The sequence below is a fragment of the Lissotriton vulgaris genome, chromosome 3_1, assembly GCF_964263255.1.
Source record: "Lissotriton vulgaris chromosome 3_1, aLisVul1.2, whole genome shotgun sequence".
Classification (NCBI taxonomy): Eukaryota; Metazoa; Chordata; class Amphibia; order Caudata; family Salamandridae; genus Lissotriton; species Lissotriton vulgaris.
Window position 1 is genome coordinate 1,676,739,609 of NC_141689.1, and position 23,635 is coordinate 1,676,763,243.

The 23,635-nt window shown below is 45.7% G+C and overlaps 1 protein-coding gene across 1 annotated transcript in view; it reads left to right on the forward strand.

Annotated features, from left to right (window-relative positions):
* The window catches only part of LOC147728336 (cystine/glutamate transporter-like), a 723,773-nt gene extending 718,282 nt beyond the window's left edge, over nt 1–5,491 (forward strand). The window contains exon 12 of the mRNA XM_086962152.1: nt 2,927–5,491. Within this exon, the coding sequence (XP_086818278.1) occupies nt 2,927–2,994 (68 nt within the window). The 3' untranslated portion in view covers nt 2,995–5,491. The remainder of the gene's footprint in view (nt 1–2,926) is intronic.
* The last annotated feature ends 18,144 nt before the right edge of the window (nt 5,492–23,635 follow it).

Genomic DNA, 23,635 nt, shown 5'->3' on the forward strand with positions numbered 1-23,635 from the left:
GTGTTGAGAGGGGGTGGCGGGTATCTCAGCCATATTATAATAACATGAAACGTGAACATCATCAAAGTTCAGTTTTGTTCCGACTTATCCAAAATAAACATGCTTTTTGAACGCAGATTTTCCGCCTCGCATGTGGACTCCGATGTTGATCGCAATTGTTCCTTGCTTCATGGTCCGTTTTTTCGGGTGCAAACCCCAGGGCTGGATATTTTGAAACAACATATGGGGGTGGGTTGCACACCGCATGTTTTCACGAGTTTTCTATGAATTCATCCAATTCAGTTGTCTGTCAAGTTTAACTGTGCGTGCACAATGGAAACGTGCTCAGCCCAAACATCACGTGTTTTACTAAACAACGTCCAAAATGGAACACCTCTAGGTCCCAAACCAGTGGCACAGCAGAATTCCGCATTTAGCAGTCTGTTTTGTCTTTCATATTTTTTCATTTCTTATTTATTTTTTCTCCTTTTTTTCATTACTCTTTTTCATACTTTGTCTGTCCTAGTCAAGATGTACACTGTCGCAATCCACATGTGAGGAAAAAGCAATTTCACAGGTTTCTTGTGTTAAAGATGGGCCTTCCGAACCTCCTTCAAAAACACGTACTAAAGCCAGGTTCATAAAAAGCAGTTTATTCACACCCAATGCATTTCAAGCCAATCTGGCTCTTCGTCAGGGGTAACTGAAAATTTACAATATACATGTGTTAGTTTAACATCCTCTTATTACGTACACAATTTGTTATTAAAAAATGCTCACGTGATCGTTTACACCTATATTCATTTACTCAGTTATTTACATTAATTTCACTGTCCAGCTAAAAAATTCTTTTCATGTGACACCCCATCAGTATTTACTTTTCATTTCCCCACGTTAGTCGCATTCCTTCAAATCACCCCCACTATTTTTTTTTTTTTTTTGCACCGACACAGTGGAGCTAGTGGGGATGATTTGAAGGAATGCGACTAACGTGGGGAAATGAAAAGTAAATACTGATGGGGTGTCACATGAAAAGAATTTTTTAGCTGGACAGTGAAATTAATGTAAATAACTGAGTAAATGAATATAGGTGTAAACGATCACGTGAGCATTTTTTAATAACAAATTGTGTACGTAATAAGAGGATGTTAAACTAACACATGTATATTGTAAATTATCAGTTACCCCTGACGAAGAGCCAGATTGGCTTGAAATGCATTGGGTGTGAATAAACTGCTTTTTATGAACCTGGCTTTAGTACGTGTTTTTGAAGCAGGTTCGGAAGGCCCATCTTTAACACAAGAAACCTGGGAAATTGCTTTTTCCTCACATGTGGATTGCGACAGTGTACATCTTGACTAGGACAGACAAAGTATGAAAAAGAGTAATGAAAAAAAGGAGAAAAAATAAATAAGAAACGAAAAAAGATGAAAGATAAAACAGACTGCTAAATGCGGAATTCTGCTGTGCCACTGGTTTGGGACCTAGAGGTGTTCCATTTTGGACGTTGTTTAGTAAAACACGTGATGTTTGGGCTAAGCACGTTTCCATTGTGCACGCACAGTTAAACTTGACAGACAACTGAATTGGATGAATTCATAGAAAACTCGTGAAAACATGCGGTGTGCAACCCACCCCCATATGTTGTTGTAAGAACTGCTGAGGGCAGGTGTTAGCTTTTGGAGATATTCGCGCTTAGCGCGAATATCTCCAAAAGTTGGTAATAGGAGATAGCGATGTTAGCGACTGTTTCCAGTCGCTAACATCTTGGCACGCCCACTTTGCATGTCATTAGTGATAAATATCACTGACATGCAAAGTGGGGCCCAAGATGGTCGCTATCTCCTACTAGCTGTCGCTAACTGGTGTTAGCGACAGCTAGGTAATAGGGAGATAATTTTATCTCCGCTTTCTTGGCTTTTAAAGCCAAAAAAGCGGAGATAAACCCCCTTGATAATATGCCCCATAATCCGTTAATCTATAATCGAAAATATTCTGAGTGTGGTGTATTTCTAAATGTTTCTCAGTGGATCTCAAATGGCAAAAAACCTAAGCATTTGGCCATCCACCCTCATCTTTCACAGAAATGTAAAAATTATGGGGCTAATGCGCCAACACCGGTGCTGTATCGTTGCTTGCCCGAATTAGTTAGCCACACAAGTTACAGATTTTTAAATATTTATGTAGCTTTCGTTCGTTTCATGGAACTGTAGCCACGTGCACATGGGAGCGTATGCCCATCAGATATTCAAACTCCTATCTGTATCTTCAAGGTAATATTTGATGGTAATAAAAACAGAATAGCATATTATTTAATGACCTCTGGAATGGAAGCAGAATCAGAAATGCCCTGGAGTGATTTTTGCTCGACCAGGCACCTGGTTATAGCGTTGACACACTGAGATAGCCAGAGTGCTGCCAAAGAGAAAGCCTAAAGTGGACATGACAGCAAAATGCAAATTTGATCAGTTCTATATTTAAAAAAAAAATGTACAGGGATTTTGAGGAAAAAATAAACTATGCTGGCATGTGACATTTTATACCACAAAACAAAATAGATTACTGGAACAGTCTTGAAAATATATTCAATGCAGCATCTTGGATATAGATGACCGACCTTTTGTTAAAAATAAAATTAGTGTCAAATGCAATTTTATTATGTTTATGTGGGATCGTGTGGCTTATTTGTAGAGATGTCCGCTTAATATTCGAACTTAGGTTTGTTCGCCAATTTTGCTGCATGCATCAATGCTATACATTTGAGCTTAATATGTTGTGAGAATAAGGCCTAGCAGGAGCGTCACCCAGAGTGCCATCTTAAATCAAACTTTCTGTCTCGAGGCGTGACAAGTAAAAGCTTTCCCGGATAATGCACTGTGATGTGCAAATTCATCAGGGAGCTTCTTTGGCTGCTGTTTATTTTCATCTTGTTTTTTTTTCTTTGCAGATGAAGCAACCAAAGTGCTGCAGATTATCCTGGAAGTCGTTCCCACCGAAGAGGGCCGAACTCACTGAACAAACGGCATTGTGGCGCAGTTGTGGGTTTGAGAACTCATGCAAAGTCCACCTGTAATGTGTGTGAAAGAGCGACCGAGAGAAAGAGAGAGAGTGTATGCCTGTGGTGTGTGTTTGTGTGTGTGTGCGTGCGTGTGCGCCGTTCTCACATCCCTGCATGTGAAGTGTGCACGCTCCAGTGGGTATTGTTGGAAGGTCCGAGAACTGCAGGACCCAAAATCCTATACATGGAATCGACACTGGTGCTGCAGCAGTAGCATTGGGATGAGAGGAATTTATGGGAACCAATAAAGTTTACTCTGTCGGTCAATACGTATACTCAACAAAACAGCACTTTTTCTTTCACCTGCAACACCACCAGTCAGAGCTACAGACTTCTGGGACAAGCCATGTGTTTACCGAGGCTCAAGACTTCAATATATCTTTTTATTCCATCTGCCAAATAATGTCAATATGGTGTGTATGAAATCAGAATAGCACACCCTCCAGTTCAACCTGCGTCCTCTGACTTGCTAGTGATGTCGGATTGTGACTCTTAGACGTTTGTCAATATTTTCAGACTCCTACCAGGTGCAGTTTGCTTGGGTTATCTTTCACCATTGTGTACTTTTAGAAGAGTCGGCCACAGCAGCAGTTTGCTGGTGCAACCACACACATTTGAACATCTTCCTTCCTGTTGACCACATCTGTGGTACTTGAAGATAACGTTGATTGCATCCGTTGCATTTTATTAATAAGGAACTATCCAGATGAGTTCATCCGATGCCAAGCCCAGAGGGGGCATGGAGAGTCTTGTGGGCAAATTAAGAAGTAGGTTGAGGTAGTGGCCTTTCCAGCCCCCTGGAAAGAGACTGGACATTAATATCTATAGAGGGGTCTCCCAATTACACTTCAGTGCATCCGGGGGTTTGGTCTTCTGTAAAAAAAAAAAAAGGAGAGAGAATTTCTTGATTCCACAAGCTGAAAAGGAGTTTAATGAAGAAAACAGACAGTTGTTAACCTGTCACAATAATATTTGTATTCGTCTGCTACACATTCGAAGGGTTGCATTTTCAATGTGATTTGTCAAAACTAATCATTGCATGAATGTGGCCTTAATTCCTTAGAAGTCGATGTCTGTGGCAGCTTGTAAATAACTTTGTACATTCTCTAAATGGGGATTTGTTACCCAAAACTATGTTTTTCAAATGATCTCATAGGAGGTATACATTGTAAATGTAATTTATTTGTGATTTCTTGCATCAGAAGGATATTTTATCTTCCCAATGACCACGAAGGAACAATAGCAACAAATAAATCCTGCTGTGATGGCCAAATGCACATAATGTTATCTAAGAGCGGTGGGAGTAGCCCTTGATATTGCTAATACTTTCAGATCAGGATATTTCCACATCGCCAGGACATTCCCGATGCTCAGCTTTTCACACATTGTTCAATCCATGATAACGTTGGCACACTCCAGGTTCGGAAGTGCCAATGAAAAATGCTTATGTTCGCCTCCATCTCTCCTTGGTCATTGGCAGCAGCTCCAGAACCATGTGGCCTTCTTGCTATTGTGAGTTTACATGTGGCACCATGTGGCCTCCTCCCTCGGACCTCTTGTGAAATGTAGACAACACTCCATAATGCTCTGTAATGTTCATTGTGCATTAGCACAATGCCCCCCAATGCTCCTATCGAAGAGTTAAGATTCTTCCAGCCCAAGCAGAATCTTCTAATGATTAACATGTGTCTGTGCACTGATCTATAATGAACATGGGTTTAATTTCCTCCATGGTTCAAGGCACCGTCTTCTGGACCAAACTTCTGCCTGCAGGACATCTAACCTGGGCTTCTATTGGAATTCTATAACGCATATTAGCAAGCCAATTATCGCCGTTTAAGCGGCAGTTTCTTGCCGTTAAACCGGCGATCATTTTAATGAGGTTCTTGCTAACATGCCCCGCACATCTATCGATGACCACTTTGACATCCGCTCTGCTCTCAAAACCCATTAGTTTCTTGCCTGATCTCTGATCTACTTGAGATACCACAAAGCTACAACACTACTAGAACTATATAGAAGCGTGTGACCTCGTCTATGAAAGCAACTACAACAAAACATCCCCTAAAAGTATGTGCCATATTATTTCTCTAAATATTCTACGGTTGTTACTGTGGTAAAATGTTTGGCAATGCTGCATTGATAAAATGTAATTTCAACAGAGCAGTGACTTTTAATTAAGCATTTTTTATATTTATTGACTTGTTTCTTCTTAATCGGTTAATTTGTGCTCTGTGCAGTACACATTCTGCAACATTGCAAAACTACAGGCTATTTAATTATGGTGAAAGGAAAATGTGAACAAGTGTATATTTTCCTATGTTCGGCAACCTATGTTTACAATATGTCTTCCACACAATAAGAATATGTACTTCTTTTTGTTATTCTAAGTTGTATTTCCTGTGCATGTTGAATTTCGGTAGGAAAATAAAGGAAATCTTGTCTTTGTATGCAGTAAATTGTACTTCTTTACGCTAGTAAATGCAAATGGTTAATGTATAAATAGCTTCCTTCATTTATGTACTATAGCTTACATTGAGGCTAAATAAGGAAGTGAGCACACACAATGCAGGCCCTATGTGCTGTGGAAAATTAGTCCTGAATGAAGAATTTCCAGAGAGAGAGATAAAGGTTTATTCTAACTTTTTCTCAAAAGTATTAGTTTTTCATATTTTGGAATGTAAATGACGGACAGAAGGGACCCAATGATTCCATGTATGTGTTTTGGCCCTCCGATAGATAGATCATTATAATCGCAGTTAAGGGGATTGGCTAAGACCTATGACAGAATTCTGCACTGTTGGCGGACTACTCTTGTGCACAGTGCACATGGGTGCTAATCTGGTGAACTGCATCTTACTTAGGGCCACATGTATGAAACTAACAATCTTCAATTACCTATTTGGTAATCACTAATTATGTAATGCAAAGTCAAGGGTGCACGGGGGCTTAAGGCCCCCCATAAATAAGTGCACATCTAAGGCACACATGTCCTAGGGCCATGTGTGTGCCTAATGGCAATTTGGAAATTGCTTTTTTTTTGCATTCTCCAAAATTCGCATGTTTACCATCAAATTGAAATCAATGGTAATAACACTTCCTAAATGCACTGCTTGCATTTAGGTAAGGCTTCTTACATGTGCATTAAGAAATCGCAAATTTGAAAACAGGCGTATTTAGTGATTCTCACCATTTGTGAATGCAAAATACTTTGATAGATGTGGCCCTAAGACTCTTAAATGAATGTGTTGCTTTTTTATCTGGCTGCCGACTTCCATACATTTTTGAGGGGAAAATGCCATGATCAAAGTGTTTGTAGGTCAGAAAATCAAGCTCCCACCTTCATTAGATGAAATGGATAGGAACAGAAAACCATTTGATTTGTGATTTCTGGAATGAATGGTAAATCACCATGCGAGCATTATCCACTCCACAGAGACAGTGGTTGAAGGTACTTCATTGGAGTATTCTTTACTGGTAGAGTTCTCTGAATGAAGATTTAACACTTTTCTATAAATTAAGGTATTTTCTGTTACCACCCAACTCAAAATCTGGCACTAAGGGACTTATTTATGGTTTTGTTAAATAGAAGGAACACCACCATTTGTTGACTCTCACACCCTACTTACTTCAAATTTTCCCTACTATGGTGAGGGTCAGGGGACTTGCTGGGTTACCGTCACCAGAGATGAAACTGTCTATGCAGTAGTAACCCAGACACAGAGGGCCATTCATCACAGGTTTGCTAGGTCACAATGACACTCATCCCACCCTATTGAGAGTGGAACAACCATCACTTTGTTTCTCTGCCAGGGTCCATCATGTGATGCATAGTTGTAAAAAAAGCAGGGTAAATTTTAAATATCGCTCACACACCCAGGGAAAAAAACTTCCTACTTGTCTTAGCCAATAACTTTTTGTTCAGAAAATTAAACACCTGTGGTGTTGTAGCTTGGCACCAGCCATGATGGCCGCATCCTGGAGGAGCTCCGAGCTACTACTGCCCCAAATTCCTAATATCTGTTTCAAACTCCATTCCTGCTCATGAAAGCAAAGCACCGAAGGGTGCAGAAGAGTATGTGGAGCAATTATTTGCAGTCATTTCCCCCCTGTCTGCTTGAGGAGGTTAATCGAGGCCTCAGGACTGGCCTAGTCCGAGAGGTAAGCGGGCCGCTGTGGACTGGCGAGCTGCTGGGGCAGTGATGCACACCCTCATGGGTGGCAGTGGAAAAATAATTGCACCCCGTCTGCAGAGTTCAGGGAGTTTTGCCCACTCTTCAGTCTGCGAGGAGCGTGGAGTTCCGGGAAACTCCCTGAAGTGATGCAGAGTGGAGTTTTTCCTCTCTCGTGGCTCGCCAACGTTCATTTGGAGAGCACAAGTGAGATAAATCGCACGCTAGACCTCCTCCTGGCAAGATTTCTGAATGATGGCAATCGCGGCAGGTTGCGACCACTCATGTTGAGAAATCTACGGCTCATGTTGAGGAAGCTGCCGCTTGAGTAGAATATCTACTCAAGCTGCAGAAAGAAGCAGAACCCTCTGGTGCTACGTGTAGTGCAGTTCACTGTGATTTTAAAGCACAGGACAAACTCCTGGTGCTAATAATCAGTGCCAGCAGCGTGACTTACCACACTCCACCACTTGTGGTCCTACACAGAGTATGGCAGAGTTTTTTGGTACTTCGAGGAGTTCTGCAGAGTGGAACTCCACAAACTCTGCCCAGGCCTGCAGTTCAGCGGTGAGTGAAGTCCTGCCTACCCCGTTACCTGGCCCCGAGTTCTCCAGTGAGTGACACCGTGCATGGCCCGTAGCGGAAAGAGAAGCTGATGAAGCTGATTGCTCAGCCCAACACTGAAGCTGGATGGGAAGGGTCCAGGGCCTACGGCCAGAAAGACAGTGTGAAGCGGACCAGACTGAGGGAATCCTGAGCAGGAGCACCAAGAAAGCCCTCATCGCCAACTAGACAATGGCGAAACATCAGCCCTCAACCTCCTGGACCTGTCGGCCGCCTTCAACAAGGTCTGCCATCGCACTCTAAAGACACGCCTCTTAGAAGCCAGAATCCAAGGGAAGGCCCTTGACTGGATCACGTCTTTCCTCTCTGGCAGAACACAGAGCGTCCGCCCCCACCCTTCCGATCCAAAGCCACCAAAATCATCTGCAGCATCTCCCATGGCTTGTCCCTCAGCCCGACACTGTTCAACATCTAAATGGCCCCCCTCGCACAAGTGGCCCGCCATCACGACCTCAACATCATCTCTTACGCTGACGACACCCAGCTCATCCTCTCCCTCACCAAGGACCCACACACCACCAAAACCAACCTCCACGAGGGAATGAAGGCTGTCGCCGACTGAATGAGGAACAGCCGTCTGAAGCTGAACTCGGACAAGACAGAGGTACTCATCCTCGGACCCACCCCCTCAGCCTGGGACGACTCCTGGTGGCCGACCACACCGGGAGCAGCACCAACACCCACTGACCATGCACGTAACCTAGGATTCATCCTCGACTCTTCCCTCTCCATGGCTAGACAGGTCAACGCCGTCTCCTCCTCCTGCTACAACACCCTCTGCATGCTCCCCAGGATCTACAAGTGGATCCCGACCGAAACAAGAAGAACGGTGACACAGGCCCTCATCAGCAGCAGACTGGACTACGGCAACGTACTCTACACAGGAATCCCATCCAAACACCTATGACGACTACAACGCATCCAAAACGCCTCCGCCCGACTGATCGTCAATGTCCCCCGCCACAGCCACATCCCCCCCCCACCTGAGAGACCTACATTGGCTCCCCGTCGACAAGAGGATCACCTTCAAGCTCCTGACCCATGCACACAAAGCACTCCACAACGCCGGACCAGCCTACCTGAACTGCAGACTCAGCTTCTACACCCCCACCCACCAGCTCCGCTCCGACAGCCTCGCCCTCGCCACTGTCCCCCGCATCCAACGAACGACCTCCGGCAGCAGATCCTTCTCCTACATCGCCGCCAAAACCTGGAACACCCTCCCTACCCACATAGGGCAGACTCAAGACCTACTCGCCTTCACAAGACTCAAGACCTGGCTCTTCGAGCAGTAGCAGCACCCCCCTTCCATCAGCGCCTTGAGACCCTCACAGGTATGTAGCATGCTATACAAGTACTATGATTAATTGATTGATTTGGGGAGGCGCCCAGGGCTACAACGTGCCAGAGAGGTGAATCAGGAGGCTCCGTCTAAGCACCGTCCTTGGGCGATGGTAAGCGGCTGTGAGGTGGAGGACCTCTGATGAGCGGACAACTGCAGCTCTAACAGTACTGCAGGAGGGAAACCAGAGCTGCATGACTAGGCCGATGAAATAAAATCTTACTCTCTCTTCTTTCGCCGCATATGTTTGCCACCTGCCCACATTTACCATGCCTGCCCCACAGACTATCAGTGAGTGAGTGTGCAGTGAAGGAGATGCAGTCCTGATCTGGTGTGGAGCACCTCCTCAGGCTGATGGGCCCTGCGGCCTAGGGACTTTTTGCTGCCTTAAGTCTCTGGAGGTCTGGATCTTCCCTCTCCACCTGTCCCCTCCACCCTGACAGCTGGGATCACTTGAAGTGCCTGCCCTGGGCAAAAAAGCAGTTCCACAGACACTGAGGGGCATCTGATGGTAATCTACAGGTGAGCAAGGGTGGAATTGGGCTACCAGAACGAGTGCAGATGCTGTGGTGGGAGTGTGGTCTTGCCTCACTAGGAGTGCACAGACATGGCCAGTCTCTAGTCGTGGGCAAAATTTAGATGCCAAGGGGTGAGGTCCAGGATACCCTAGAGGTGGTGTTCTCAGACGTGTGTCCTGGACAAATTTAGTTGGGTCCAAGGCAGGATAGTGGCTCAGTCGGCATGAGGGACATCATAACATACCCAACTGGTGAACTGGCAGAGACACTTTGAAAAATACACCACCATATAGGAGCAGTTAGTGAGACAGTGGGGAGCTGACTTCACTGATTTGGTGACCATCAGGAGATTGACCTAGTGAGGGTTTGAAGCTCAAATGAGTGTCCAACGGGGTCTGTCTTGCAACAAAGATACAGCCATTGTGTCCACTGAGGCTATGGTGAAACCCAAGGGAATGGCATCTGCTCAGACCAACAAAATGGATAAATACGCCATACCAAGGCCGACGTCAGCATTGCCTAGCCGGTCGATGGATCAAGCAGATGCGACAGAACCCTCGCTGAGCGCCATCATGGCAGCCATAAGCAAGCAACCTGAAGGGTACTATTGAACCGAAAATAGACACTGTCACCATTGATGATAGTCTACTCTTAGCAGACTTTTGTAATATTTCTTAGAAGGTTACTGCAGCTGAAGCTAATATCAATGAGTTGCAATCCATGACCAAAAGGTTGGAAGAGCTAGTACAGCACCTCACAAAACAACAAACTGTCATGGCAGTAAGCCTTGAGGACCAGGAGGGGCAAAGCTCAAAGGAATAATATCAAGTTGGTGGAGATCCCCAAAGGAGTGGGTGGATCCCCGTGTTGACCTATATATTAATCATTTGAAACCCAAACGTCTCAAGCTCCTTCATAATTGAACGTGCACATAGGCACCTGTCTCAAGGCCGTTGTCTTGGGCACCCCCCCAAACAATCACAAACAGGATCCTGAATTATCAGGATAGAGACACTATTCTACATGCAGCCTGCTCTCATGAAGACTTGCACTATAACAATGTTACAGAGTATTTCTTTCTGGATTTTACCCTGCAAGTGTAGCATCAATGCCAGAGTTTTGAGGCAGTGAAGCAAGAGGTGCACAATGTAGACCTTGAGTATATGATGTTCGACCCAGCGAGACTCCGATTAGTGGCAGAAGACAAGTGGTGCCACTTTAACACACCGGAGGAGACCTGGGAGTGGCTGGAGAGAAGGCGCATGGTGGATCGCCGGTCTCATTGTGATAAACAGAAGATGCAGGGCGCGCAACAAAATTCGTTTTTTAAATTTAATTGTTTACTTACCTGCAATCATCCATATTCTGGTGTTTACCACCCCCCACCCTGCCCCTCCCCTGCCCCGCCTGCCTGCCCCACAGAACTCCCTCCACGGGCCACGGCTGGTACAGAGACAGAGACACGAGATGGACTAAGGGGAAGGGGAACTTCTCACCATTCACGACATGGGATAGCAACTCTCAGGGCTCCATCACACCAGATGTCCCATCATATCCACTTCACGTTAAGGATCCAAGCAAGACCCACTCCATGGTAACCGGGGTAGACTCCACCATGATGTTGAACGCCAATGGCCTTGGTAACAAAATCAAGCATACCATTGTCCTGCAATATCTTTGACACGCCCTACACATAGTTCTCCTGCAGGAGACACACTTGAAATGCAACCACTACAAAGCCCTCAACAGTTATGGGTATACTCTCCTTGCTCAAGCTAGTTACACAGTGGGCTCTGGAGGTTGGGCATAATGGTCAAAGCATCTAGCCCATTCATTCCTGGTCAGTCATGGAACGATTCCCTTGACAGATATTTTGAACTGAGAGGCACATCGGAGTGCCGGAAACGTAACCTCTGCTCACCTTATATAATGCTAAGACTCCACGCTGATGCAGTGCCAGCACTCAGCGCCCTACTACTGGAGATGCCACAGGGCACTCTAGTGTTGGGGGTGTGGCATGAACGCTACCATGGACCCAGAGAGGGATAGGGTGACAGGCTCCCACCTTGGTGCTGGATCAGAGCACTTAAAGACATTTGTGAATGCAATAGGGCTGTTGAATTTGTGGCGTGAACACAACCCTGTGGTGAGACAATATACATACTACTCTGCTGCACATGGCAGCTACTCCTGTCTGGACCACATTCTCACCCATCACATGCACAAGGGTCCATTTTGCAATGCCACTCATAAAGCATGTGGTATTTCGGCCCACTCCCCAGTGAAGGTACTGCTACAGGGTCCTCTAAGAGACACCATTCTGCCCCTAGAATAGATTCCTGGTATTTTAAAGACAAATCACTCATGCATAAGCTAAGGGAGCGCGCAGATCAATACTTTCAAGAGAATGAGGAGACGGTCTATTCTGCGCAATCTCTGCGGGAAGCATTTAAGATGGTCATATGGGGACATGCTCAGGCTCTGATAGGAGGGAGGAGGAAGGAACAAAGATGGAAATATGAGGAGCTTGAAAGAAAGATAAGTCTGCTGGAGACTAGGGCATTGCGCAGTGAGTCACCAAATTTGTGTTAAACAACAAGACATGAAAGACTTAGCCAAAAATAAAGCTCAGATGCAGGCGACGACAACGTAGCAAAGGCTCTAGAATGTAGGGGAGAAGGTGGAAAAAATAAGAGCTTGGTAGAAAAGAAGGGAGAAGGAGAGAAACTGGGTCCTGAAAATTCATACACCCGAGGGGACTGTGAAGGCTATTGGGGAGGCATTTGCAGATTATTCTGAAACACTATATATGTCTAGTTCTGTTAGGTCTGGGAACGATTGCATTGAGATTCTATTAGATATCTCCCTTCCCACTTTGTCAGTTGACAATAGGAATGATCTGGGATCGGACTTAACAGTTAAAGAAATAGAAGGCAATCCAAGACTTACAATGTGGCAAAGCTGCATGGCCCAGCGGCTTCAAAAGGCTAGGAAGAAGGTTTGCTTGCCTGAGGATCGATGACTAGCCACTATTGCAGTCATGCCCAAGAAAGGTAAACCCCCTGAGGAATGCAGCTCAGATAGGCCAATATCACTTCTAAATTTAGAAGCCAAGGTACTTACGGCTGCCCTTGGGACCAGGTTTCGTACAGCAATATCCTCTGTGGTCCATCCTGACGAATCAGGTTTTATGCACTAGGTTGAATCTTAGGTGCCTGTATGGGGTAATGCATATGACTAAAGCTCAGCAGGGCGATGCAGCTGAACTGCTTTCACTGAATGCACGAATGGCATTTGACAGCACTGAATGGCCATACATACATGTTTCCTGTCCTGATGAAATTGGGCTTCAGCCCGCACTTTTGTGAGTGGATCAAGCTGCTCTATTGACACCAGCTGGCGAGGGTGCATGTCAATGGGAGTTCCCTGCTCTTTTCCATACACAAGGGCACGAGGCAGGTGTGCCCAATATCCCCGATGATATTTGCACTTGTGCTTGAGCCTCTTGCTGCCGGGGGTCACTAACCCCGCTAGTACTAGAAATTATGGGCTATGGTGGGACTGGGAAGATTGCATGTTTATATGCTGATGATATACTACTGTATACAGTGCAGCCCCACCACACGGTAGATAGATTACTTCATACAGTTCCGCTGTTTGGCAGCTATTTTGGGTATCAGATGAATTGGGATAAGTCTATCCTCTTTCCTCCTTCGGGGGATGTGCCTCCTATACTGGCTGGGAGTATACCTATGATGGTGAAAGACAAGTTTAAATATCTAGGCATCAAAATATCGTGGAAATCTGACCATTACTTGACTGATAACTTACTCCTGCAGATGGAAAAACTCCAGAGTGATGTGGCTCACTGGAAAAACTACCAGTATCTTTGATGGGTAGGTCTGTCCTATTGAAGATGATGGCCCTGCCGGGCTTATCTATGTTCTACAGAACACCCCCTAACAATGACCACCAGACAAAAAGTGGATGGTGAGAAGTGAAAACTCCTCTAGGATGGGGGCAGTTCTAGGATAGCACTATGCAAACTCCAGAAGAGAGTGTTTGAGGGGGGCCTGATAGTCCCCGACATACAGAAATACTACTGGACAGTCCAGTTGATAACAATCAATGACTGGGTGTTTTTGGATAGAGAGGAACCTGCCTCTTGGGTGGCTCTTCAAGCGGTGGAAAGTCATGACTACCCTGCCCAGCTGTGCTCTAGTGTCAGAAGCAGGAGGGGCGACTGCCACTACAGACACACAGGCAGTGAGCTGTATATGGTGCGAGGCCATTATTTTTTGGGGATTGGAGCGTAAATTAACATAGAAGACCCCGCTATGGGACATTGATTTTGTTGTGGAAAGTGGGGAGCCTGAAGGGATTTCACAAATGGGGACATCTGGGTATCGATCACCTCAGTGATGTCTGCAGGGGCCAGGCAATGATTTCCTTTGATGATCTGAGAGTAGAATACCAGATGACTGACGCAGAAAGATTTTGATACCTTCAGCTGGGGCACGCATTGCGCAGACAGGTGCTTGAGGGGGAATAAGTGCCGAAAAATACACCCCTGGAGGATCAGCTTTTAATTGAACCTATGATAGATAAAGCTGCATTTCTAACATGTAGGAAGCTCATGAACAACTCACCAGACCACCTAGGAGCCCACAGGGAGGTGTGGGAAACAGATATGGGATTGCTGGACGAAGACAACTGGGTGGAGGCAATTCAGAGTCCTAGAGAAGTAGCTATACTGCCCCACTTCCACCTTATACAACTACAAAATGGGACTATGTAAATCAGACAAGTATGGTAGGGGCTGTGTAACAGTAGGGTCATTCTTTCATATTCTTTGGTCCTTGTCCCAACACCCAACAAAACTGGCGGGAGGCAGAGCAGATTATGGCTGGGGTCACGGGCCCAGACAGCCCACTGGAGGCATGATGGCATATCTTATGTGTGACAGGGCCAGAGACATGGCCCAAATATCACAAAATATGTCTGATGTTGGTGGCCATTGGCGGGAAAGGAATATACAACAAAAAATCAAAGGGGGAGGTACCGTACAGATCCATTCAGTCTCCTTTAGATACTCCAAAAATCATAGGGGAAGGATCACTTGTCCTGCAGAACCAGGGTATGCAGGTAGGTGCATTGTGTCTCACAAATTAAAAGACCCTCATGCACGTGTATTCTGGGTGTTCGTAGCGGTATATGTTGTCTCCCCGCTCTTTTACACGTATGTGCATAATCCTTGGGTCAGTATTTATGCAACCTCCACCTGGAGGATTTACCCTTGATTAAAACAGTAGTGATCGTGTATAGTGGGGTGGTAAGGGAGTGAGTTAAAATACCCGGACAGCCAGATACATGACTTTATTAGGTCTGCATTCGGGTAACTTAAGGGGGCAGTTGGGTGTGCCGCTCTGGAATAGTTAGGAATTCAAGCGCACTGCAAAATGTGTATTAAAAAACGGTCGACATGTTTCAGCCTCGTTGCCTATGCAGGTCGGTGGGCTTTCTTCAGGACCAGTGCAAAGTGGGGAAGGTAAAGTGAAAGTAAGTAAAAAGTATGACCTGTTTTCAGTCAGTCCACGGTAGCATTGTACCTGGTGAAATGCGTTTAGGCACTTCTTTGGGTCGAGGGCATGGAGGAAGTGCCTTTCTGTGGAGTAGCTCCTCCCGCGTAGCTTGTGCTATCGCTGCCTCTACTCACCCAGAAAAGGCATGATATTTGTCTTATTCCTTGCTACTCATCGTAAACAATAAATATACACAGTTCTCCAAAACATGTTTTTCAGAGGAAGCAAATACAGTATCTTGATTAGTTAGCAGAATATGGACTTACATTTGAGACGCTTTTTTTGGAATGACAAGGGTGATCCACCCTTTTAATGTTCAACTTTATCAGTTTTTCTTAGTGTCCACTTATCCACCCTTTAGCCAAATCTGAAATGCATTTCCACACCTCTATCCGACAAATTGCTGCAATAATTAGCATATTTTACAGGTTTAGGTGCAACCCATTTGTTAAGTTTCTTCATGTGTATAAAAGCCATGATGTCTACTCTCAAAATTGTCAAATTTATAAACACAGCAGTACTAAAGGATAGTTATTTTGGGGCAAATGCAGTTTGAATAAAAACCTTCATGCCACAGTTTTGTTCATTACACCTTGAGATTAATGTATTCCTCCTGTTCCTTTTCCAATTACTGTTTTACTTCTCTTTATTGTCGAGTCAGCCTTATGATAATATTCTTTAAAATAACTGGTAAATCTAGACCTGGATTATATGGATCCACATTGCCAGATTAACAAATCTCTGAAGAGTTTGATGTGCCTCCCTTCTAAACTAATGGGGCATATAATCAAGACAGGCAATACAATTATCGCTGTTTTAGCTGCAGAAAACCTCAGCCAAAACGTCGATAATTGGCTTGATAATATGCTCTATGGAATTCCAATTGAAGCCCATATTGAATGTGAAGGACATCTAACATGGGCTTCAATTGAAATTCCATAGAGCATATTATCAAGCCCAATTGTTGCCATTTTAGCAGCAGCGGCGATAATTTTATAGCATGTCTTGATAATATGCCCCAATATCTTTTTCACCACTATTACATCACGATGTTGTCAGTCATATTTAAGCACAAGGGTTCAAATTAGCATGCATTTTTAATTGGTTCTATTATGTCAATATTTGCTCTATTTCCGTTGGCTCATTCCTCTTTGAGCTTCTCAAAAATTTTATTCTAATGTAAAAAACATTATTTTTAGTATTTGGCAAGCAGCCATCAGGTTTGTTTGCAGGTCACTGATTTGTTTCAGAGAGCTTTCAATGCATGAATCATCAACTTTATTTTCATGTTCATCATTCTCATTGATGTCTTGAAGAAATATGTCTCTTCTTCTTTATTCAACAATAATATATCTTCAGCTTATTTAAGGTTTCACCAGTAAGTGAATTTGAATTTGAATTTGAATTTGAATTTAAAATATTTGTATAGCGCAACATTCACCATGCGGTTTCTTGGCGCTGTGGAGGCTAATTTAGCAGTAAAAACAGAAGACTAATAGGGGAGTCAGGATTAAAATCAGTTTACATTAAGAAAGGCCTGGGTAAAAAGGAGGGTCTTAAGGTCTTTTCGGAAAGAAGAGTAATGAGTGGCCAGTCGCAAGTGATCGGGGAGGGAATTCCAAAAGGATGGTGCCAGACAAGAAAAATTGGCCCGCCCCATTTCTTGCGTCTGTACCGAGGTACCTGGAGGAGTGATTGTGTGGATGAGCGAAGCTCACGGGCAGGAATATGCTCTTTAAGTAAAGAAGAAATAAAGGCAGGGGCAGTCCCTTCTCGCGCCTGAAAAACCATGCATCCGGTTTTAAAGAGGGATCGCTCCCTCACAGGCAGCCAATGTAGGGCTTTCAATAGGGGCGTAGAGTGATGGAAACGGGGGAGGCCATACACCAGTCTGGCCGCCTGGTTTTGAACCAGCTGGAGTTTCCGCAGGCTATACGCTGGGATGCTGTTGTAGAGGGCGTTGGCGTAGTCCAGCCGGGAGATAACCAGAGCGGACATGATTAACTTAAGTGCAAGGGGAGAAAAGAAACGAGAAACAGAGCGGATAGTTCGAAGAACAAGAAAACAAGAGGAAACCACAGAACTGATTCGTGAGTGAAGGTTGAGATGGTTGTTAAGTTTGATGCCCAGTGTTTTAACTGAGGAAGAAGGTGTAGGAGGGGGTCCCAAAGAAGAAGGCCAAAAAGAAGAGTTCCAGGGACTGGAGGAACCACCCGTAAGGACCAATTCTGTTTTATCTGGGTTCAACTTCAGATGGTTGTGGTTCATCCAGTCCCTGATGAAAATCATAATAGACTGGAAATTAGAATTAGAACGAGGGGAAGAGGACAAATTAAAGATAAGCTGGAGGTCATCTGCATAATTTAAAACAGTGACCTCCAGTTGCTGCAATGCAAAGATTAGAGGATAGATATAAAGGTTGAACAAAAGGGGGGAAAGAGAAGAACCCTGGGGGACACCACAAGTGACTTTGAGTTGGGTAGCTGAAAAATCCCCCAACCGGACCGCCTGGGTACGGTCCCTCAGGAAGGACGATAGCCAGACCAGGGCTGAGCCCTCGACCCCCGCCGCTCCGACACGGGAGAGTAAGATGGAATGATCCACCGTGTCGAAGGCGGCGGAGAGATCGAGGAGCACCAGGGCCTGGTAGTTGTTTTGGTCCATGCCCTCCCTGAGATTGTTCAGGACCGACACCACGAACGGACTCGGTGGAATGCCTAGGCCGAAAGCATGCCTGGCGGGACGCTAGGCCCCCAATGGCTTCTACATGGGCACTGAGGACCGATGTTACATGCCGCTCCAGCACCTTGCCCATATAGGGCAAGAGAGAGATGGGACGGTAATTGGCTGGAGCGGACGGGTCCGCGCCAGGCTTCTTAAGGATGGGGACAATTGTGGCAGATTTAAGAGCTGGAATTACCACCCCCTGAGCCAGCGAGCTATTAAGGAGAGATATGGGAGGTTTGGGACAAACAGAGTAAATCTGTTGCAGAATGTGGGCTGGACAGATGTCAGCCGGGGAACCAGATTTTGCTTTGGGAAGTATTGCCAAGAACACTTCTTCGGTTATCGGAGGGATAAAAGAAAGAGAACCATGAACAGTTGGGGGAGAAGGCTCAGAAAAAGTAGAAGATGGAGGTGAAATATTGGCTCTAATATTGGCAATTTTTTCTAAAAAGTAGGTATTTAAAGAATCACAGAGGGACTGGAAAGGGGGGGCTTGAGAATGGCCCTGTCGGAATAGGCCAATTCCTGGACAATGGAGAAAATCTCCCTGGATTTGTTCTCCGCTGCCAGGATTTTTGCAGAGAAGTGTGTGGTTTTAGCACTCAATATAAGCCTTTTTATAGTCACTCAGCAAGGCCAAATAACGAGTTTTTTGTAGAGGGCAGTAGTCCTTTCTCCATTGTCTCTCGGCCCGCCGGAGGGTCCGTTTTTTTGCCTTCAGGTCGTCGCCAAACCACCAATTTGACTCCTTGGATCTTCGGGTAGATATCCGTCGTAGTGGGGCTACCGTATCACAGCTTCCAGCAAGCCAGGTGTCAATCGCTGCGGCTTGAGAGATGGATGATAGGCCCTCTAAGTTAGGTGCGGAGTCCAAAAGCGAGGATGACAAAGCAGGAAGGTCTACCCTATTCCAGTTCCGTGCCCAGGTGTTTTTGGCAGGCGGAGTCTTTATTGCCGACTTAAGGCAGAGGGAGAAGGAGATCAGGGCATGGTCTGACCAAGGGCACGGGGACACGGTCATGGAAGAGACCGAGGCATTGAGAGACCAGACCTGGTCTAGTACATGGCCGTGGATGTGAGTAGGGAAGTGCAAATGGGAGATGAAATTAAAAGATGCAAGTGAGTCAGAGAATTGTTTAGAAGCAGTGCATTCCTGAGGGTCTAAAGGTCAATAATTAAAATCCCCTAGTACCAAAACTGAAGCGTGGTTAATCGCTAAAGTGGCCAAAAGGTCCTGAAAGGCCGGCAAAAACAGGTGGGATGGCTGGGGCGGGCGATACATTAATAAACAGGTGAGCGGGGGAGAAAATGCGAGTGAACGAGCTACCAGGTGCTCGGTAGGATTAATCGTGGAGGAAGAAAGAAGTTGAAAATTATACTCTGAGCGGGCAATAAGAGCCACACCACCTCCTGCCTTGCCCGCTGGTCGGTCGGCACAGAGGGCCACATAAGAAGGGGGGAGGGCAGCCAACAGAGAAGGCAGGGAGGAGTCACAGAACCATGTCTCTGTTAACAGTAACATGTCAGGCTGGTGAGTATCAAGCAGCACAAATAGCTCCTGGTGGTGTTTTACTGCCGACCTAGTGCTGAGTAAGATAAGGGACAGGGGAGGGGAGAGGGGTGGGGGGCCAGGATCCGGGAAGTGAGGCAACAGAGAAATCATATTGGTAGGAGTAGGGTAATGGGAAGTGGGATCAAGGCCACAAGCAGAGATGCGCCTGATAATGGGTGCAGCCAGGGGCCAGGGGCCCTGAAGAGCAAGTAAGTCCATAGAAGAATAAGGGGGGACATGAGGACGCGCCCCTAACCCCGACGGGCTTGACTTAGGCTCGACTTCGGCGCGCCTTCGTCGCACCCGCTGCGCTCGTCCGCTGCGCTTCCTCATTGGAGGACGTTTAAATAGGGGCGGAGCCCGGGGGGGGTGGCGCCGAGCTAGGTTACCTGACCAGCCCAAGCAAAGATGGCGCCCACACTCCACCGAGCCCTGAAGAATAAAGTTAAAAAGTTTGTCTCCTGTTGACTCTGGAGATTTTAAAAGAAATAGCAATGATCCAGCGCCGCTGCTCTCGTTCAGCAGGGCGTCAGCAAGCACAGTCTCGTGTCCCACTGCAGGCGCGAACCCCTGAGGAAGCTGCTCCTAAATAGGGGTGGAGCGCGGGGGGTGTGGCGCCGAGCTAGGTCGCCTGACCAGCCCAAGCAAAGATGGCGCCCACACTCCACCGAGCCCTGAAGAATAAAGTTAAAAAGTTTGTCTCCTGTTGACTCTGGAGATTTTAAAAGAAATAGCAATGATCCAGCGCCGCTGCTCTCGTTCAGCAGGGCGTCAGCAAGCACAGTCTCGCACAGTATGTTGTTTTGCACATAATTGTTCATTGATATTACTTCCCAGTCCTTTGAAATTTGACATCATTTTAGGCTCTCTAGTTATATTAATGGCTTTTCAGACTAGTCTTTCCATGTGCTTTGACATCATTTTTATTAGTATTTATAGAGAAAATAAAATCAAGTCCCCAGCATAACAAAGTCGTTGATTATGGTGGGAAAATGTCAGATGGAAATGTTGTTTTATCAATTCTTTACTGTGTTGAACAATTTGGAATTGTAGAGCCTAACCTTAATCTCCCGGGATTTAAATTAGTTTTCTGCTTCTTGGTCCCACTCAGAATATGAAAAAGATGGGAATGGAAGCTTTTTGACAATTTGATAAACCTCCACCTCAAATGTGTTTGGATCTTGTTAGCGGAAGAGCATGAAGGAGCACACTATGGGCCCAACTCACAAAGGTAAACTAAGACAAAAGTCTAATTTCATGACTTTCGGTATTCATAAAGGGCATTTACGAGTATTGAGACTTGGTCTCAGTTCAAGGTACGTTTTGGACTTAAGTTTAATTGAGAATAAATCTTACGTTTAAATGAGTCAGAAGTCTAACTTTACTACCTGTAAATGCCCTTTGTGAATACCGAAAGTCATAAAGTTAAACTTTGATCTCAGTTTACCTTTGTGAAACGGGCCCTATAATTTTAACTCTTCGGTTTCATGGGTATCACAGAGTTCTAATCCAAACATGGACTGCGCTGCAATTCAAGCAATGATTTAAAAATGAAAACCATATCCGACTACCCTAAAGGTGCTATTCTATAGAACCACAAAAAAGTGCAGTTTTTAAATGTGATCCAGGGAATTAAATGACTCAGGTTAGCAATGTAAATAAATATCCAACACACACAACCATGTTTGCACGGCACTAGCAGCTGTCCAATATAATTGTGTTGTTCTCAAACCCTCATAAATGGCTCAAACAGCATCTAGTATGGAGTGAAAATGTATAAAAATATATACTTGATTTAATATAAATGTAAAGCCCATTCCTGTCCTTATTACAGGACTGCTGACTGTAGAACACCAACCATACTTGTCGATTTTTAGCATCTTACTTGAGCAAACAATGGTAAAATTAATGTTGGTTGCATAAACCCTGTTGTAAGTCAGGATCATAATAACACTTCCTACATCTCAGTGCATTTCAATGTGTGTGAGTGAGAGTGACGGCGTGGGATTTTATAAATATTCATTCTATAAATCAGATGCTAATGAATTAGTAATACATTTGGATATGTTTCTAATTTGTGTATTGTGACATGCCTTTACCCTAGTGGCCAGCCCCCTGGGTGTTTGCATATTAGCAACTTATAGCGCTTGTTAAGTATTATGGTAGAAAAATATTGGGGCATATTACCAACAACTAGCGATAACTATCGCGATGTTGGCTTAGCTCCTAAGCGATAAAAATCGGCCGAAATGCATGAATATCGCTGAAAAGTCAGTGATATTCATGCATTACCGAGCTAATGCTCTTAGCCATGTTATCCACCTCCCATGTTATCCACCTCCCATTGGATTGGATAGCGCGAATATCTCCAAAAGTTGGTAATAGGAGACAGCGATGTTAGCGACTGTTTCCAGTCACTAACATCTTGGCACGCCCACTTTGCATGTCATTAGTGATAAATTACTCTGACATGCAAAGTGGGGCCCAAGATGGTCGCTATCTCCTACTAGCTGTCTCTAACTGGTGTTAGCGACAGCTAGTTAATAGGGAGATAATTTTATCTCCGCTTTCTTGGCTTTGAAAGCCAAAAAAGCGGAGATAAACCCCCTTGATAATATGCCCCATTGTTTTGAGTCCCTTGTCTCCTTCCCCTGATTTTTCTCTGTCCTATCTGCTTCAGGGTCCTCCTCTGAGTGACCTTCTTAACTACACTCTGTCTTTGTATACAGGAGTGTTGCACATCTCTAAGTGCTGTACCACATGTGTATATGACGTAAAGGTGCACATTCACTCTCTATACTGTATCACCTATGTGTTTAACGGAAGCACTGCATATGCATTAGCTTTACTGCACACCCTTTTTGTATATGGGAGTGCTGCACATCTGTTGGTGCTGGGCCGCTTTTGTGCATATTAGGGAATGGTGTACACCCACTTTCTGTGCGGTTTTCTGTGATGTCTAAGGGGCTAGATCCTGAGCGCTCGCTTTACCGCACCCCTCTTAGTGCAAAGGAGCACTGCACACCTCTCTGCGCTGTACAACCAGTATTCATGAGGCAAGGGTGAACACCGTCTCCGGTGCATCTAAGGGGTCTAGAGCCCAAGTGTCCTCTTTACCCCACACCCTCCCTGTGCAAGGGAGCACTGCACACCTCAGTGATGTGCCACTTCTGTGCATATGAGGGAATGGTGTACAACCTCTGCAAGTGTCTCCAGTACATCTAACGGGTCTAGAGGCCAAGCGTCCTCGGTAAAGTCAATCACGGCATTTGTAAAGCGCGCTACTCACCCGGGAGGGTCTCAAGGCACTGAGGGAGAGGGTAAGTTACTGCTCGAACAGCCAGGTCTTGAGCTGCTTCCTGAAGGAGAGATGGTGTTGGGTTCGCAGTAGATGGGTGGGGAGGGAGTTCCAAGTCTTGGCTGCCAGGTAGGAGAAGGATCTACCTCCGGCGGTGGTTCTGCGGGTGCGTGGTACGGTGGCGAGGGCGTGGCTGGTCCATCATAGCTGGCGGTTGGGCGTGTAGAAGGTCAGGCGGTCGTTGAGGTACTTGGGGCCCAGGTCGTGGAGAGCCTTGTGTGCGTGGTTGAGGAGTCTAACGAAATTCTCTTGCTGACGGGGAGCCAGTGCATGTCTCTCAGGTGTCCGGTGATGTGGCTGTGTCGGGGGATGTCCAGGATGAGTCGCGCGGTGGCGTTCTAGATGCGTTGGAGTCTTTTTTGAAGTTTGGCTGTGGTTCCGGCGTAGAAGGTGTTCCCGTAGTCCAGTCGGCTGGTGACGAGTGCCTGGGTGACGGTCTTCCTGGTTTCAGTGGGGATCCATCTTAAGATCTTGCGGAGCATGCGCAGGGTGTTGAAGCATGAGGATGAGACGGCGTTGACTTGTCTGGTCATCGACAGGGAGGAGTCCGGGATGAATCCTAGGTTGCGTGCGTGGTCCGTTGGTTTGGGAGCGGTGCCCAGGGCCGGGGGCCACCAAGAGTCATCCCAGGCTGAGGGTGATGATCCCAGGATGAGGACTTCCGTCTTGTCTGAGTTCAGTTTAAGGCGGCTGTTCTTCATCCAGTCGGCGACGTCTTTCATC